The sequence below is a fragment of the Mauremys reevesii genome, unplaced genomic scaffold (assembly GCF_016161935.1).
Source record: "Mauremys reevesii isolate NIE-2019 unplaced genomic scaffold, ASM1616193v1 Contig103, whole genome shotgun sequence".
In the NCBI taxonomy this organism is placed as follows: domain Eukaryota; kingdom Metazoa; phylum Chordata; order Testudines; family Geoemydidae; genus Mauremys; species Mauremys reevesii.
The window spans coordinates 22,714-37,849 of record NW_024100720.1 but is presented as its reverse complement, the minus strand read 5'-3'; the positions used below and the strand labels follow the sequence as shown (position 1 = coordinate 37,849).

The 15,136-nt window shown below is 46.8% G+C and overlaps 2 gene segments (V, D, J or C); both read left to right on the top strand.

The window, feature by feature from the left end:
• The first annotated feature begins 8,571 nt into the window (after window positions 1-8,571).
• Window positions 8,572-9,956, top strand: LOC120392587. The segment is given in 2 exon segments: window positions 8,572-9,329; window positions 9,580-9,956. Coding segments are annotated over 2 exon segments (366 nt in total).
• A 1,111-nt stretch (window positions 9,957-11,067) lies between these two features.
• On the top strand, window positions 11,068-11,850 carry LOC120392578. The segment is given in 2 exon segments: window positions 11,068-11,171; window positions 11,531-11,850. Coding segments are annotated over 2 exon segments (366 nt in total).
• Window positions 11,851-15,136: the final 3,286 nt, after the last annotated feature.

Below are 15,136 nucleotides of genomic sequence, written 5' to 3'. Positions count from 1 at the left end.
ATAGGAACCATTGCTTTTAACTATCCGCCCCCGCCCCCCGCCTGCCTTTTCCTCTGCAGTACTCTTCCTTTTCTCTTTGTCTGTCTGTCTGTCTGTCTATCTCTCTGTGTTTAGGTTGACACTCTGACTTTACATAACTGGTATATTTCTTGTTGCAGGTGCTGTGCTGGGTGACTTGATCCAGTCCAACAAACCTGAAGTGTCTGCAGGAGCAGGGGACAATGTGACACTCAGCTGTTCTTACAATACCAGCTATTCTGATGTTTATCTCTACTGGTACCGACAGTTTCCTGGCCAAGGCCCACAGTACGTTCTCCGAATAGGTGCCAAGGCCTACAGCTCTGTCCGTGATTTTGCAGAGTTTGCCAAGAAGAGATTTACTCCCAGGCTAATGATCCCTCTACAGTTGGGACTGTCACAGCCCTGGAGCTGGCGGACACAGCGGTGTATTACTGCGCCCTGCAGAGGGCACAGTGACAGAGCCTCATCCCAGAGCTGTGCAAAAACCCTCCCTTCCTTCACATTAGATTGTCCCTGTATTTTTCTGTCTCCTCTTCAAACTCTTTGAGGCAGAGGTGGCATTAATAGGTTGCATAGCCTGGGACCTAGTACAATGGGGCCCCACTCTCCCCTGCGTCTGTCTCCTCCTGTTGTCCTTGTCTTATACTCAGATTGTGAGATCTTGGGGGAAGGGACTCTTTTGTTTTGTATTTGTACAGCACCTGGCACCATGGACTGGAGGGTTCTACACATCCTCCTACTAAGTAATAGAACCCTTCACTGGGGGCAGGGGAGGCCACTCTGTTTTACAGAGAAGAGTTGTCAGCAGATCTCTCACTTACCAGAAGCAAGGAACAGGTAAGGAGGGGAAATGCTGGAAAAGCCACTTTGGCAAACTGTCTGTGCCAAAGGAGTGAGAAAGTTAAAATATCTCCCAGCTTGGATGAAGCTTGAAAGAGACCCAAAGAAGAGAACCCTGGGAGAAAATTATAAGCCCTCATGGAGAAGCAGACCCTGCCCCTAGCCATTGTGATCCTCACACTGAAGTAATTGTGGCAAAGTATGTTTAAAAGGGAGACTGAGTCAATGGGTGTTAGGCAACTTTTAAAATCGAACTAGGAACCTGTTTGTATCTTTAGATGCCCAAAAGTCTTGGAAAGTCTGACCCTAAATGACTTGTCCAATGTAAAATGGGAAATCTGTGGTAGAACAGGGAACTTAACCCAGATCTCCAACATCCCACTCTAGTGCACTCAGTGAGAGATGGCAATTTCATGCATTTCTGGGGAGCTTACTGTATTAAATGTATGCATCACTGTGAGCCAGGGGTTGTATGCAATTCCATGGGGGAGGGAGACCACAGCTCCCCCAGGACCCGAGAACAATGGGGAGGGGGGTGGATGAGGAAAATTCCTTCTGCTTCTAACACATCCCAGTAGGCACCAACTCCTAGAGAGACTTGCATGTACTGATTCAAGCTGGATGCTGTGCAGACCACCACCCAGAGAATGGATTTTTTTAATAAACAGCCTGAGTTTAAACTGACTCAGGGCCCTTTTAAAAAAAATTCTTGGACAACTTAAGTGTCTTCAAGTCACCAGGGCCTGATGAAATGCATCCTAGAATCCTCAAGGAACTGACTGAGGAGATAGCTGAGCCTTTAGCTAGTACGTTTGAAAAGTCATGGAAGACACGGGAGATTCCAGAAGACTGGAAAAGGGCAAATCTAGTGCCCATCTATAAAAAGGGAAATAAGGACAACCCAGGGAATTACAGACCATTTAGCTTAACTTCTGTACCCAGAAAGATAATGGAGCAAATAATTAAGGAATCAATTTGGAAACATCTAGAAGATAACAAGGTGATAAGTAATAGTCAGCATGGATTTGTCAAGAACAAATCATGTCAGACCAATCTGATAGCTTTCTTTGACAGGGTAACAAGCCTTGTGGATATGGGGGAAGTGGTAGATGTGTCTAGACTTTAGTGTCTAGACTTTAGTAAGGCTTTTAATACAGTCTCCCATGATCTTCTCATTAAGAAACTAGAGAAATGAAACCTAGATGGAGCTACTATAAGGTTGGTGCAAAACTGGTTGGAAAACTGTTCCCAGAGCATAGTAATCAGTGGTTCACAGTCAGGCTGGAAAGGCATAACGAGTGGGGTCCCGCAGGGATCAGTTCTGGCTCTGGCTCTTTTCAATATATTCATCAATGATTTACATAATGGCATAGAGAGTAGAGTTATAAAGTCTGTGGATGATATGAAGCTGGGAAGGGTTGCCAAGAGCTTTGGCTGATAGGATGAAAATTCAAAATGATCTGAACAAACTGGAGAAATGATCTGAGGTAAATAGGATGAAATTCAATAAGGACAAATGCAAAGTGCTCCACTTAGGAAGGAACAATCAGTTGCACACATACAAAATGGGTAATGACTGCCTAGGTAGGAATTCTGCAGAAAGGGATCTGGGGGTCATAGTAGACCACAGTGTAACACTGTTGCAAAAAAAGCAAACATAATTCTGGGATGTATTAGCAGGAGTGTTGTAAGTAAGACACGAGAAGTAATTCTTCCACTCTACTCCGCACTGATTAGGCCTCAACTAGAGCCTTGTGTCCAGTTCTGGGTGCCACATTTCAGAAAAGATGTGGACAAATTGGAGAAATTCCAGAGAAGAGCAACAAAATGATTAAAGGTCTAGAAAACCTGACCAAGAAGGAAGATTGAGAGAATTGGGTTTGTTTAGTCTGGAGAAGAGAGGACTGAGAGGGGACATGATAGTTTTCAAGTACCTTAAAGGTTGTTACAAGGAGGAGGGAGAAAAATTATTCTCCTTAACCTCTGATGATAGTACAAGAAGCAATGGGCTTAAATTGCAGCAAGGGAGGTTTAGGTTGGAAAAACTTACTAACTGTCAGGGTGGTTAGGCACTGGAATAAATTGCCTAGTGAGGTTGTGGAATCTCCATCATTGGAAATTTTTAAGAGCAGGTTAGACCAACACCTGTCAGGGATGCTCTAGATGGTGCTGGTCCTGCCATGAGGGCAGGGGACTGGACTTGATGACCTCTCAAGGTCCCTTCCAGTTTTATTATTCCCCCTGTAATGCTTTTACCTTAAGAATAAAACATGCTTGCTGAGTAAAAAGGCTGCATCATAATTTAAGACTATGGTAAATTACCTTCCAAGAGAATGCAAAGCAGAGGTGCTGGCCTTTTTTGGCAGTCTGTCTAACAGGGGATATCACAGCATAGACAGGGGTCTGTTCAGCCTGGAAATACCCTGGTTAGGGGGGAGAGAGAAAGAGATTTTTCTTTGCCCACCAGAGGTGACAGCTGTGGAGCCAGAAGCCTGAGAGGTGTGCCTGGAACATGGAGGGGGAATATAGGTGCAGTTGCCCAGATCTGTGACCCACTCGACCATCCTTCTTTGCTTAGAAATATAGCTTAGGATTCACAAGGGGGCCCAAGGGAGTTAAGCACTGGTGTTCCATTGAAGCTTTTACAGCAGGCAGGTTTTGAAAGATACATGGAAAATATGGTAAGAAGAATGTTTTTAAAAGTGCTACATTGTCAATTTCATCCAAGCCCCTTAGCTCTGCAATGGCTTTCATAGAACAGCTAAAGGCTGTATATATTGACTCTCTAGAAGAACACCATCCATGAGAAATGCCACCAGAAAATAAATTATTCTCCCTCTTCTAGTCTTGGATTTCACAACATCCTCTGTCAAAGAGTTCCACAGTATGCAATTGTATTTTCACTTTCAAGCATATTTCTTCCTGCTATCACTTGATACATTGCTTCATATGTTGTTTACTACTATAAATGCTCCTAGACTCAAAGGGCCCAATCCAGGAAAACACATAGGAACTTGCTTCACTCTTGTTAAAATGAATGAGTACAAACATTCCTTAAAGTTAAACATGTTTAAGAGCTTTGCTATGTCAGGGATCTTAGTTTAAAATGCTTAAAACAGGGTTTCTCAAACAGCGGTCACCGCTTGTGTAGGGAAAGCCCCTGGTGGGCTGGGCCAGTGTGTTTACCTGCCCCGTCCGCAGGTCCAGCTGATCGCAGCTCCCACTGGCCACGGATTGCTGCTCCGGGCCAATGGGAGCTGTTGGAAGTGGTGCGGGCTGAGGGACTTACTGGCCGCCATTTTGAGAAACCCTGATCTAGGTGCCATCACCATGGCCATCAATTTTCCCAACTGTTTGCTAGGAAATACTTGGTCTCAGCGTTTTAAACTGATTTTGGGTTTTGAACACCAGATTCCCATTAAAAATGAACAGGGACTGATGTAATAGATTGACATATTTAAAAAACCGGGAGGAAGCTGCATTATTATCTGTTTGACTCCTGCATGGCATAGAACATCATCCCATAATTCCCTGCATTAAAGAAGAACATTTTCAAAAGGCTCTTTTGAAAATGGGACTTAGTGGTACTTTTGAAAAATTTACTATAAGTGCATAACTTCTATCTAAGTTTCTTTTATGGGCCCCATTACCTGAGCTCCTCACAGCCTTGAATTTATTTAAGTTTCACAACACTTCTGTGATATAGGGCAGGGTCACGGTCTCCATTTTAGGGATGAGGTCTTCAAGCGCAGAGAATTAACAAGTCATCCATCCAAGGTCACAGAGATAGTGTTTGGTAGAGGAGGGACTAGATTCCCAAATCCTAGGCTCCTGGCCTAATCACAGACCCGGCTTTCCTCTCAAACCTTCCTTACAAACAGAGAAGCTAGTTATTCCCCCCCCCACCTTCCGCGGCACAGCTGAGAGATGGGAGAGGGGAGGGCAGCAGCAGCTGCTGCTAGAGTAGCAATACCTGGCTGTAGGTTAAAAATACCTACTCCTCATATCAGTATTTCTCCTAACACTGAATCCCTTAATGAGCTACTTGTAATTATGGTTAGGATTTTCAAGAGAGTTAAGCACCCAGTTTCCTTTGAAAATGCCAGTGAAATTCAACTCTAGTCTTCGGCCCTTTTGAATATCCCAGTCCCAATCGCCAGCCAACAACAACAAACACAGAGTTTTCCTGCAAGTCTGAAGTTTGTAGGCCAGGGGAAATTTGAATAATGACTGGGCATAGTAAGAAGTTGTTTTTTAACATGTGCTAAGGTATCGCCTTCCTTATTTTATTTTTACAGCTCAGAAAATAATAATGAATAATTACCGGTTTCCAAAAATTCTCCTCTGGAGAAACATCGCACCTGAAATTCCATGCGAATTTTCCCCTCCTGGGTGGTCTCTAATAGTTTTTATTGGTTGCTGTCAATATCTACTAGAGGGCGCTCCAGACCTGCATATTTAACCTTTGACTTTGTATTTTGTTGATATGTACAGTACGATACCTTTAACGTCGCAAGGCGGGAAGGAAATGAAGAGGGGCTTACAGAAAAAGCAGGGCTCATTTTTACATCGTGCACAATCATTAAAATAAATAAAGGAAACAACAAACAAATTAACAGAAGCGGAAGAAATATTCTCTTGCTCGCTACAGACACGGAGTAACCACGAGGTTAGTTTGAAGCTGTAGGCAGCATGCTGTGTCTAGGAGTACAGCTCTGCAGTCTACTTTTGTTGTCAGGTGAGGTCAATTTTTGTGATGTTCATTATGAACATGTAAAAGTATGAAAGTCGAAATGTGTTTGTAAGGGCCAGACATGTCCTGCTGTTAACATGTTCCGGGCGAAAAAGAAATTCCCTAAACGGTGACATTGAATATCGCATGGTATTTAGGGAAGAAAATCATTCTCCTTTTATAAAGAACATATGTCATTCTGTATTCGGGCTGGGATTAACAGAGCTGCCTATCGGATTTGGGCAGCCAGTTCCCATCCATTTTCAGACATCAGATCTGCTTCTCTTAGTCGGCTTTGAAGATCTCAGCTGGAAATAAATGAGAAAAAAATACAGAGATAAGCAAATAGATATGTCTTGCAGAGCGGGGAAGGACAAATAAATAGAGAGGGTATATGCGGATAGTAGATAGAGGGAGTTTGTGGGGACAACAAGCTAGCTAGCTAGAGAATGTGTGTGTGTGGATAGATAGATAGATAGATAGATAGATAACGGGGTGGATGGGGATAGATAGATAGATAGAAGGGGTGTGTGGTGACAGGTAGGTCACATCTTTTGGAACCCTTCTGGGATGCTCAGCTGACAGCAGACACAGCTGTGCTAATTTTTTATAGTCAATTTGCATCTACTGTTTTTGCAGGATCAAGTACCGAGAAGAACAGTGTCACCCAGAGACAAGGGCAGCTGACCGGGGTACAAAGTGACTCTGTCACACTGGGCTGTACTTTCACGACTGAAGATGCAGGTTATGACATACACTGGTACAAACAGGACAGCAGCGGCCAGACGAAGTACCTCTTCCCAAGGTCTGCTGGAACCGAGCACAACGGGCCTCTGAGCCTGTTCTCACTGGACATCAGGCGAGCCGAGAAATACGTGGGTCTGATAATGGCGGAGTTAGAACTGAGCGTTTCGGCGATGTGTTTCTGAGCTATAGCTGAGAGGGCCTTAGGTTACCACTGCGGGTGGGTTAATAGAGGGGCTTTTACAAAATCCAGTGCTCAGTTTTCTCTTGACTCGGAGACAAAACCTGCGCAGATAGAAATCAGTGTAAAGAGACACAACAAGCCACAAGCAGGGGTTTGAATCAAACGGTGCAGGTGTGACGGAAACCGCAGGGGCACTAATCATGTGGAAATTTTACCCTTTTCCAGGAACCATCCCCCCACCTCCTCTAAATACCCAGAACCTCATGAGCCCGATGTCAGTACCTGTCACACCGCAATTGCCATGAATAGCTCCGTCTGATTTTGGGGCCAGACCCCAGCAGGTAGGAATCAGATCTCGCTCCAGTAGCGTAAATGGGGCAAAGTATCAGCTGGTGCAAATCAAGGTTGCCCCGTTGAATTCAATGGGCCCGACCCCAGATGCTGTAAATCACCCTAGGGTCATTGGCGTCAATGGCCCAGATCCCCACGCCGTGAGTCAATGAGCTTAACTTTGCCTCACTCTGGAGAAAGAACCCCGCGCACAATTTTCTCTGGGCTGTGAGCAGGAAGGGTCCTGACCAGATCTGTGGCAATGGAATCCACGTGCAGGGAGTGTGTGTGTGTGTGTGTGTGTGTGTGTGTGTGTGTGTGTGTGTGTGTGTGTGTGTGTGTCTTTTAGCCTTTGAAAAAAAGTAAAGGCCGCTCGACCCTGTGTTTCTTGCTGAGCTCCTGCTCGAAGATGAGACAGAACTAAACTGCTCCCACTGAGCTGCTAAAGAGATCTGGAGGCCAGAAAGGTGCCACGTGACAGGAACAAGCCAAAGCCCCAGCGGGCAGGGTAAACGTTACAGGAGGGTATTAGCTGTTACATGGTGAGGGAAAGAGCCTTCAACTGCGGTCTATACGAGAGGACGAAATGGTCTTGCCACAGATTTAATCTCTCTGATTTGATTCTGTGAGAGAAACTTCACCATAAGATTCTATTCTATCCAGGTTCCTGTATTCACCCATCATCGTGGTGGCTTGAGCCCCTGAAGATCTAGAAACAATATATTTAAACATGAAGGCGCCAGAAATCCTGCTTTGGACAGCAACAGCATTTCTATCTTTGAGTAAGAGTCCGCTAAAAGGGGAAACGAATGATAGAACTTCTGTTACCTAATGGGTTTGAGCAGGGGGTGGAATTAGAAGCCAGGATGTCTGGGTTCTGCTCACAGCTCAGAGAGGAGAGCAGGGGTCTAGCGGGTTAAAGGCGAGGGTCTGGCCTCCTGCTTTCTAGTTCCACTTCTGGGAGAGGAGGAGAGTCTAGTGGTTGAGAGCAGTTAGACTCCTGAGCATCAGGACTCCTGGGTCCAATGGCCAGTGCTGAGTGGGGATCATGCTGTAGTGGGTAAAGCATGGACGATTAGGACTCAGGATTCCGAGGTTCCATTCCCAGATTCACTGCTGCCTTACCTAGAGCGTGGGTCAAACCCATCCCTCAGTCTGTGCCTGCGTCATTCTCTTTGTACAAGATGCCTAAAAACAATCTTCCCATTTCTGGGAGGCCGTGAGTCCTAAAGGGACTCTGTTCTCCTCACACGAGAACTGCTGTAAATGTGCGACAGTTTACACGCTTATTTAAAGTGAACTTTTCCTGCATTTCTTTCCTTCCCTGCAGGTTCCAGCCAGGGACAAGGCAGTGTCACGCAAACACAAGGAAAGCTGGAAAAGTTGGGGGGTCAGACTGTCACCCTGGAGTGTACTTTCTCCACTGGATACCAGAACTATTATTTATTTTGGTACAGACAGCAACGATCAGGGACAATGGATTTCCTCTTCCGAATATCTCAGAGTAACACTGAACAGAACGGAGCCGGGAAACGATTTTCTGCAGAATTCAGGAAATCCTCAAAATTCTTCACTTTAACCATTAAAGAGCTAGAGCTGACGGACTCGGCGATGTATTTCTGTGCTCTGTGGGAAGACACTGTGAGACGTTTAATAGGGAGCCCTGTACAAAAACCCACCCCCTGGGCTTTCTCACCATGAAAAACACAACTACAGGCACAGACAGATGGTTAAACCAGATGATGGGGCTGGTATAAACCACACGACCGACACCTATGAAGCCTTCTGGGTCTAATTCATCGTGTGTTACCCCAGATTAATGTCAGTTTACCCACTCTGGGTCTGCTCCTCAACTGCGGTGAATCACTGTGTGGCAGATGGAGTCAACTGGACCAGGTCCACCACAGGTCTCAGTCAGCTGTACTTCCATTGGGGCTGGATTCCCCCAGCTAGAGTAAACCAGCATGGGGCCAATGGGAGAGATACACAAAGACACAACTCACAGAAGCATGCAGACACACACGCATGTGCAACACAAACATAGAGACAAACAGAAAGACACCTACCCCCACAAAACCGGCCCACACAACACAGAGCTTTTAAGTCTTCTCACAATGTTTTGAATTCACTTCTCACCACGTAGCAAGAAGAAGGACAATAAAAAGGAAAATGAATTAGAAAAAAACCGTCAGAAAGCCAGAAACCGACCTTCCAGGAAGTGCAGTGGAAGGAATTTGTCCCATGAGTTCTCACCTGCGCTTCAGTTGCAGAACCCAGTCCGTTTCCTGTGTCTGTTATGCATTTCCCGAACACCGCCCTCCTCTGCTAACCTGGTCTCGCATTAGCCTCTCCCAGTCCTTCCGAGAAGTTGCCTTTACAATTCTTCTCCCAGCGACCTCTCAGCTTGTCCGGGCTCCAACTGTCTGAGCACCATGGAGACACGTTTCATTCTCAGCCTTTGGGTCTTTAACCAACTAGGTAACTGGGTTCTGGGTTTTTGGAAAAAGCATCATGGAATTCGGCTCCCAACTCCCATCCTACCCAGAACCCGAACTCTGATCCTCACCCTGACCCAGATCCGAACGCCCCTACTATCCTTAAACTTAATTTTTGTGCTAACCTTAATTTGTTTGAAATTAGGCGTATAACCCCCTTGGGTTATTTAAAAATTCCCAGCCAGACCTGCCAATGCACCTGGATGTCCTTGACTGTGAGTGTGTTGTTTCAGGTGCGGTGCTGGGTGACTCGATCCGGTCCAGTGAACCCGAGGTGTCCAGATCACAAGGTGACACCGTGACCCTCGGCTGTTCTTATGAAACCAGCTACACTGCCGGTGTCTATCTCTACTGGTACCGCCAGTATCCGAACCGAGCCCCGCAGTACATCCTCCTGAGAGGAGCAAAAGGAAGCACGTTCAGTGATACTGCAGGTTTCGCCCAGGAGAGGTTTTCTTCGCAGGCGAACGACACCTCCACAGTTCTGAACATCACAGCCCTGGAGCTGGCAGACACAGCGGCGTATCTCTGCGCCCTGCAGAGAGCACAGTGACAGAGCCACACAGCAGAGCTGCACAAAAACCCTCCCAGCCCTGCTGCAGGGGATGGTACAGGCATTAAAACGGGCACCAGCGCCTTGAAAGAGAGTATTCGCGCTGCTTAAATATACAACTCCCCTTAAAAGTTAAATGTTTATTTAAAGAGATGTTTTAAACATTGCCCTTGGATAAGATAATGGGCCTGATCTTTAATTAGGAAACTATTAACACCTCTTTTCCTGAGATGATCTATATCGGTGTAGTGTGTATGTGGGAATCATCTGTACTGAAATAAAGGTTAAAGGTGAGTACAAATGTAGATAAAGTGACCTATTGCTGAAAATACAAATTGAGATAAAATGCAAAAAAAAAATTCCTTTAAAAACGGACAATAGACTGTTAAATTGCTCATTTATGGTTAGATGGGGGTAAAATAGGCGAGTTAAAACGAGGGGGAAATTGTTGGAAATACCTATTTTTGAGTGGTGGGGGTAAAGCTGAAGTTACTCTCCCAGAGTCAAATCAATGCTCCTGTTTCAGAGGCAGGTGTATTTTGGGATAAATTTGCTTGGAAACTATTTAATTGCAAGACACTATTCCGGAGACTAAATGCTGAGAACCACGAACTCTTAACATGACAAAGCGTCAGCATCTGCTGGAGGAAAACATAAACACAGGTTGTCTTTTGAAACCCTTCCGTGCTCCTTAGGTCTCCGCTTCAACTAACCGGCAAAGGCAGTAGAGGAAAGACGAAAATAATTTAAAATAATTATTTCAGGAGTTCTGGCTGGGCATTTCAAAGGAGGTTAACGGAGTTGGGTGCCTCATCCCATTACATTTATGAGAGCCCCAGACACTGATTTCTGATAAACACATTCATGTCCAATCCCAGTGATACGAGTGTCAAGAAATCTCAGCAGTCCCTACAGGAGATGGGAACCCCCACTTTTTTTACAACTAGGGAAACTGAGGCATAGAGGATTACCCATCGTCGCACTGAGTCCCAGAGCAGACCCTTGCCTACAAACCCGTCCCCCGCGAAGCACACTGATATGTCAGCTGCATGCTGACCTGAACCCACGGCGTTTCCTGGATCTCCGATAACTCCTCCCTCTTCCTCTGCGCTGGTTTCTAATTAATCTTCCACTGTTGTTGCTGCCCTGACAGACGGGTCGTTTATATTCCTCTAAGGCAGCGGCAGTAGCTGCGCGTTTGAAACTGGGTCGCTAGAGAAGATACTATGGAGACGTGTTTTCTTCTCAGCATTTGGATATTCAGTCTCCTAGGTAACTGGGCTGGGATTTCAAAGAAACCTAAGGAAACGAGACACTCAATAACCATCAACCACCTAACCCTATACCGAACCGGAACCCTGAACCCTTCCCTACTATGTAACCAAAACGCGAACGCTACAACCTGACAGTTCACCTTCACCGTAACCCTAAACCCTTGTTCATACCTTCGCCTTAATCCTAACGCTAAACCCCAACCCTTCCCCTGCTCATAACATTAATGCCTATTGCGTTTGGCGCCTAAATCCCTTAGACGCCTTTGAAATTCCCTGAAACTGCAATGCAGGTGGAATCTTTCCCACGGGTTAGCTCCAGGGGAAATGTTGTTCTTGAATGTGTTTGTCTTTTTTCAGGCTCTGCGCTGGGCGACTCGGTCAAATCCAACGAACCCGAAGTGTCTGGATCAGTTGGAGGTTCTGTGACACTCAGCTGTTCTTACACCACCAGCGATACCTATGCCTATCTCTATTGGTACCGTCAGTACCCGAACCGAGCCCCGCAGTACATTCTCTATAGAGGAGCGAAATCCTACAGCGAGTTCAGTGATACCGCAAATTTCGCCCAGCAGAGGTTTTCTTCACAGGCTACTGACAGCTCCACGGTTCTGAACATCGCAGCCCTGGAGCTGGCAGACAGCGCAGTTTATTACTGCGCCCTATGGAGAGCACAGTGACAGATCCACATAGAAGAGTTGTACAAAAACCCTCCCTTCCCAGCTGCAGATAATGTTGTGCACATTGAGGTTGGAAGCGGAGCCCCTCGGAGTATTGCTGCACTGTTAAAAACACATATTCTGGCTCCGACGTTGTGCTGTCAGATTACTCCTTCCTGATCTCTCCAAACCACCTGCATTAAAATAGTGGTTTCCATATGAGGAAAGATGAATAAGACTGCGACTTTTCAGCTGGGAAAAGAGATGAGTACGGTTGGATATGATTGAGGGCTATAATCCAGGACTGTGTGTTCAATCTTTGAGGGGACCATCTAGGGAACTGGGGTAAAAATCTGTCTGGGGATTGGTCCTGCTTTGAGCAGGAAGTTGGAGTAGATGACCTTATGAGGCCCCTTCCAACCCTAATCTTCTATGATTCTAAGAAAGTGTTATTTACTCCTTCTCATAAAACAAGAACCAGGGGTCACTCAGTGAAATGAATAGGCAGCAGGTTTAAGACAAACAGAAGTATTTCTTCACACAGTCAACCTGTAGAACTCCTTGCCAGAGGGTGTTGCAAAGGCCAAGACTATAGCAGGGTTAAAAAAGGAACTAGATGGACCTTTGGTCTGACCCATTGTGGCCACTCTTATGTTCTTACCCCCTATTATATGCAGACAAGATGAAAGGCCCAAGCTATATGAAGGAAAGTCCGGATTATTCTGGTTCTGGATCAGAGGCAGTTATAACCCACAGGTCTTCCAGTGGATACATCAGCTCATCTAGATATTCACTTAGTTTTACAGCAGGGCAGGCTACATAAAAGCACTAGAAAAGTCAGTACAAACAATTTCATAGGGACAATGACTTATTACTATTGCTGTATATACTGCTGTATATACTATACACTGAAATGTAAATATGATATTTATATTCCAATTGATTTATTTTATCATTAATTGTAAAATTACAAAGTAAGATTTTTTTCAGTAATAGGGTGGCTGTGAAACGTTTGTATTTTGATTTCTGATTTATTAAGCAACTAGGTGAGTTGTAACTTGGGGTATGCAGGACAAATCAGATTCCTGACAGGGGTACAGGTAATCTGGAAAGGTTGAGAGCCGTAAGAATGGCCACACTGGGTCAGATCAAAGGTCCATCTAGCCCAGTGTCCTGTCTTCTGACAGTGGCCAATGCCAGGTGCCCCAGAGGAAATGAACAGAACAGGGAATCATCAAGTGATCCATCCCCTGTCGCCCATTCCCAGCTCCTGGCAAACAGAGGCCAGAGACCCCATCCCTGTCCAGCCTGGCTAATAGCCATTGATGGACCTATCGGCCATAAACAATGCTGCACAGTCCTTGGACCATTCTTTCTCTGGATAAAAATTTCCAGTGGAAATCACTGGGAATCTGAGTAAAACTGATGATGGGGTTGGAATAAATAAATAATAATAATTAATAATAGATATTTGCAATAATCAGCTGCAACATCCCATGTGCAGCTGATTCTTATAATTTCCACCTAGAGGCAGGTGCTGTGCAAAGAACAATAAGGGATCATGCCTGATCCAAGGTAACAGTGACGAAGATTATCAGGATAATCAATGGCAACATTCTACAACTAACCTCTCCTTCACCCCAGCTTTGTAACAGGCTCCAGCATGGAAGATGCTGTAATGCAGACCCAGCTGGCAGTGGCAGGCATGGAGGGTGGGTCTGTGCAGGGTTGGCTCTAGGTTTTTTGCCGCCCCAAGCAAAAAAAATTTTGGCTGCCCCCCACCTGAGACCTGGGCTCTCACCCCCGCCAGCAGTGCCCTCCCCCACCCACATACCCTGCCACCCCAGCCCTGGGCTGTCTCCCACCAGTGCTGACTCTGCCCACTCCCCCCTCACCTCCAGTTGGTCTGGTGCTGGCAGGGTTGGGGTAAGCAGTGGAGATCCTGGGCCGGGCCTCAGCCCAGGGTCCCTTCAGCCAGGGCTCCCACCTCCAGGAGTGACTGGGACGTGGGAGGGCAGAGCCAGGGGACCACCCTGGCAGGTGGCTGAGGATGCGGAGCAGGGTAGCCCCAAAGGGAGTCGAGCCACAGAGAGCTGGATGCAGGCCCCTCATGGCAGCGGCCGGCCCTCTATGGCCCTGCTGCTGCTGCTGGCCACCCTGCCCCAGTTCCTGGGCGGCTCGATCTCCTTTGCTCAGCCCGGCTGCGGCGCTGGGGGCCGGCCACCCTGCGGCACCTGCAGGCAGCTCCGTGTGCCCCATGGGGCAGCCCCCAGTCCGAGTGTCCCCCGCTGGGAGCCTGCTTGGCCCAGCCACAGGGTGCGGACGCTCCTCCTTGCTGAACCTCAGCAGCGCCAAGGCACCGCCCTTGCTCGATGCGCTGCTGCTGCCAGGGCCGGATCTAGGCTTTTGCCGCCGTAAGCACGAAAAACAAGGGGAGGGGGGGAATGGCTGGAATGCTGCCCCTGAAAATGTGCCATTCCAAGCAGCATGTGCTTGGTTTGCTGGCGCCTAGAGCCGGCCAAGAGTCTGTGACCTTGGACTGCGTTTAGGAAACTGACACTAGCTATTATTCTGTGTATTGGTACAAACAATATCAGGCAGAAGAGCTTGTTTTCCTACTTTTTGAATATTCCACAGGATCAAAGAAGAATGAGACTGGGGAGAGATGCTCTGCGGACTTCCAGAAATCTGAAAGCTCCATCAGTTTGAGGATCACGGGTTTGGAGCTGAGGGACCCAGCAGTGTACTTCTGTGCTTTCCACAGACACACACGCTGATGTGATTAACAGGAAGTCCTGCACAAACATTTTACAGCTTTCTTCTTTCCTGAGAAACTGACTCCTACATGCGAAGTTAGGAGGAGACCATAGACAGGAGGGAGGGGTGTGTGTGTGTGTGTGCGTGCGTGCGCGCGTGCGGGGCGAGGGGGGGAAGTGCTGCAGCTGGGTTCCTGGAGATGAAGACCTCTAACTGACTTCTGGGAATCAGCACCACAACTGTGCTCAGAAATTCACCACAAAGGGGAGAGCTGGAAGGAGACAAAGCAGAATGAGAGCCAAGAGCCGGAAGGACCTTTATGGGGAGAAGATTTCTGGTAGCAGAGGGTTTTTTAATCTAGCAGAGAAAATCAGAAAGAGATCCAGTGGCTGGAAACTGAGGCAGGACAAAGTCAGACTGTCAAGACTGATTCCCCACTCTGGCACTTCGAGTACAGAAGGTGGGGGCCCGCAAGGACTCCACAAATTAATACTGGCCACTCCAGGCTGGTAATGCTGCCACCACCCAAGTGAAAACTGCCTTTTACCAA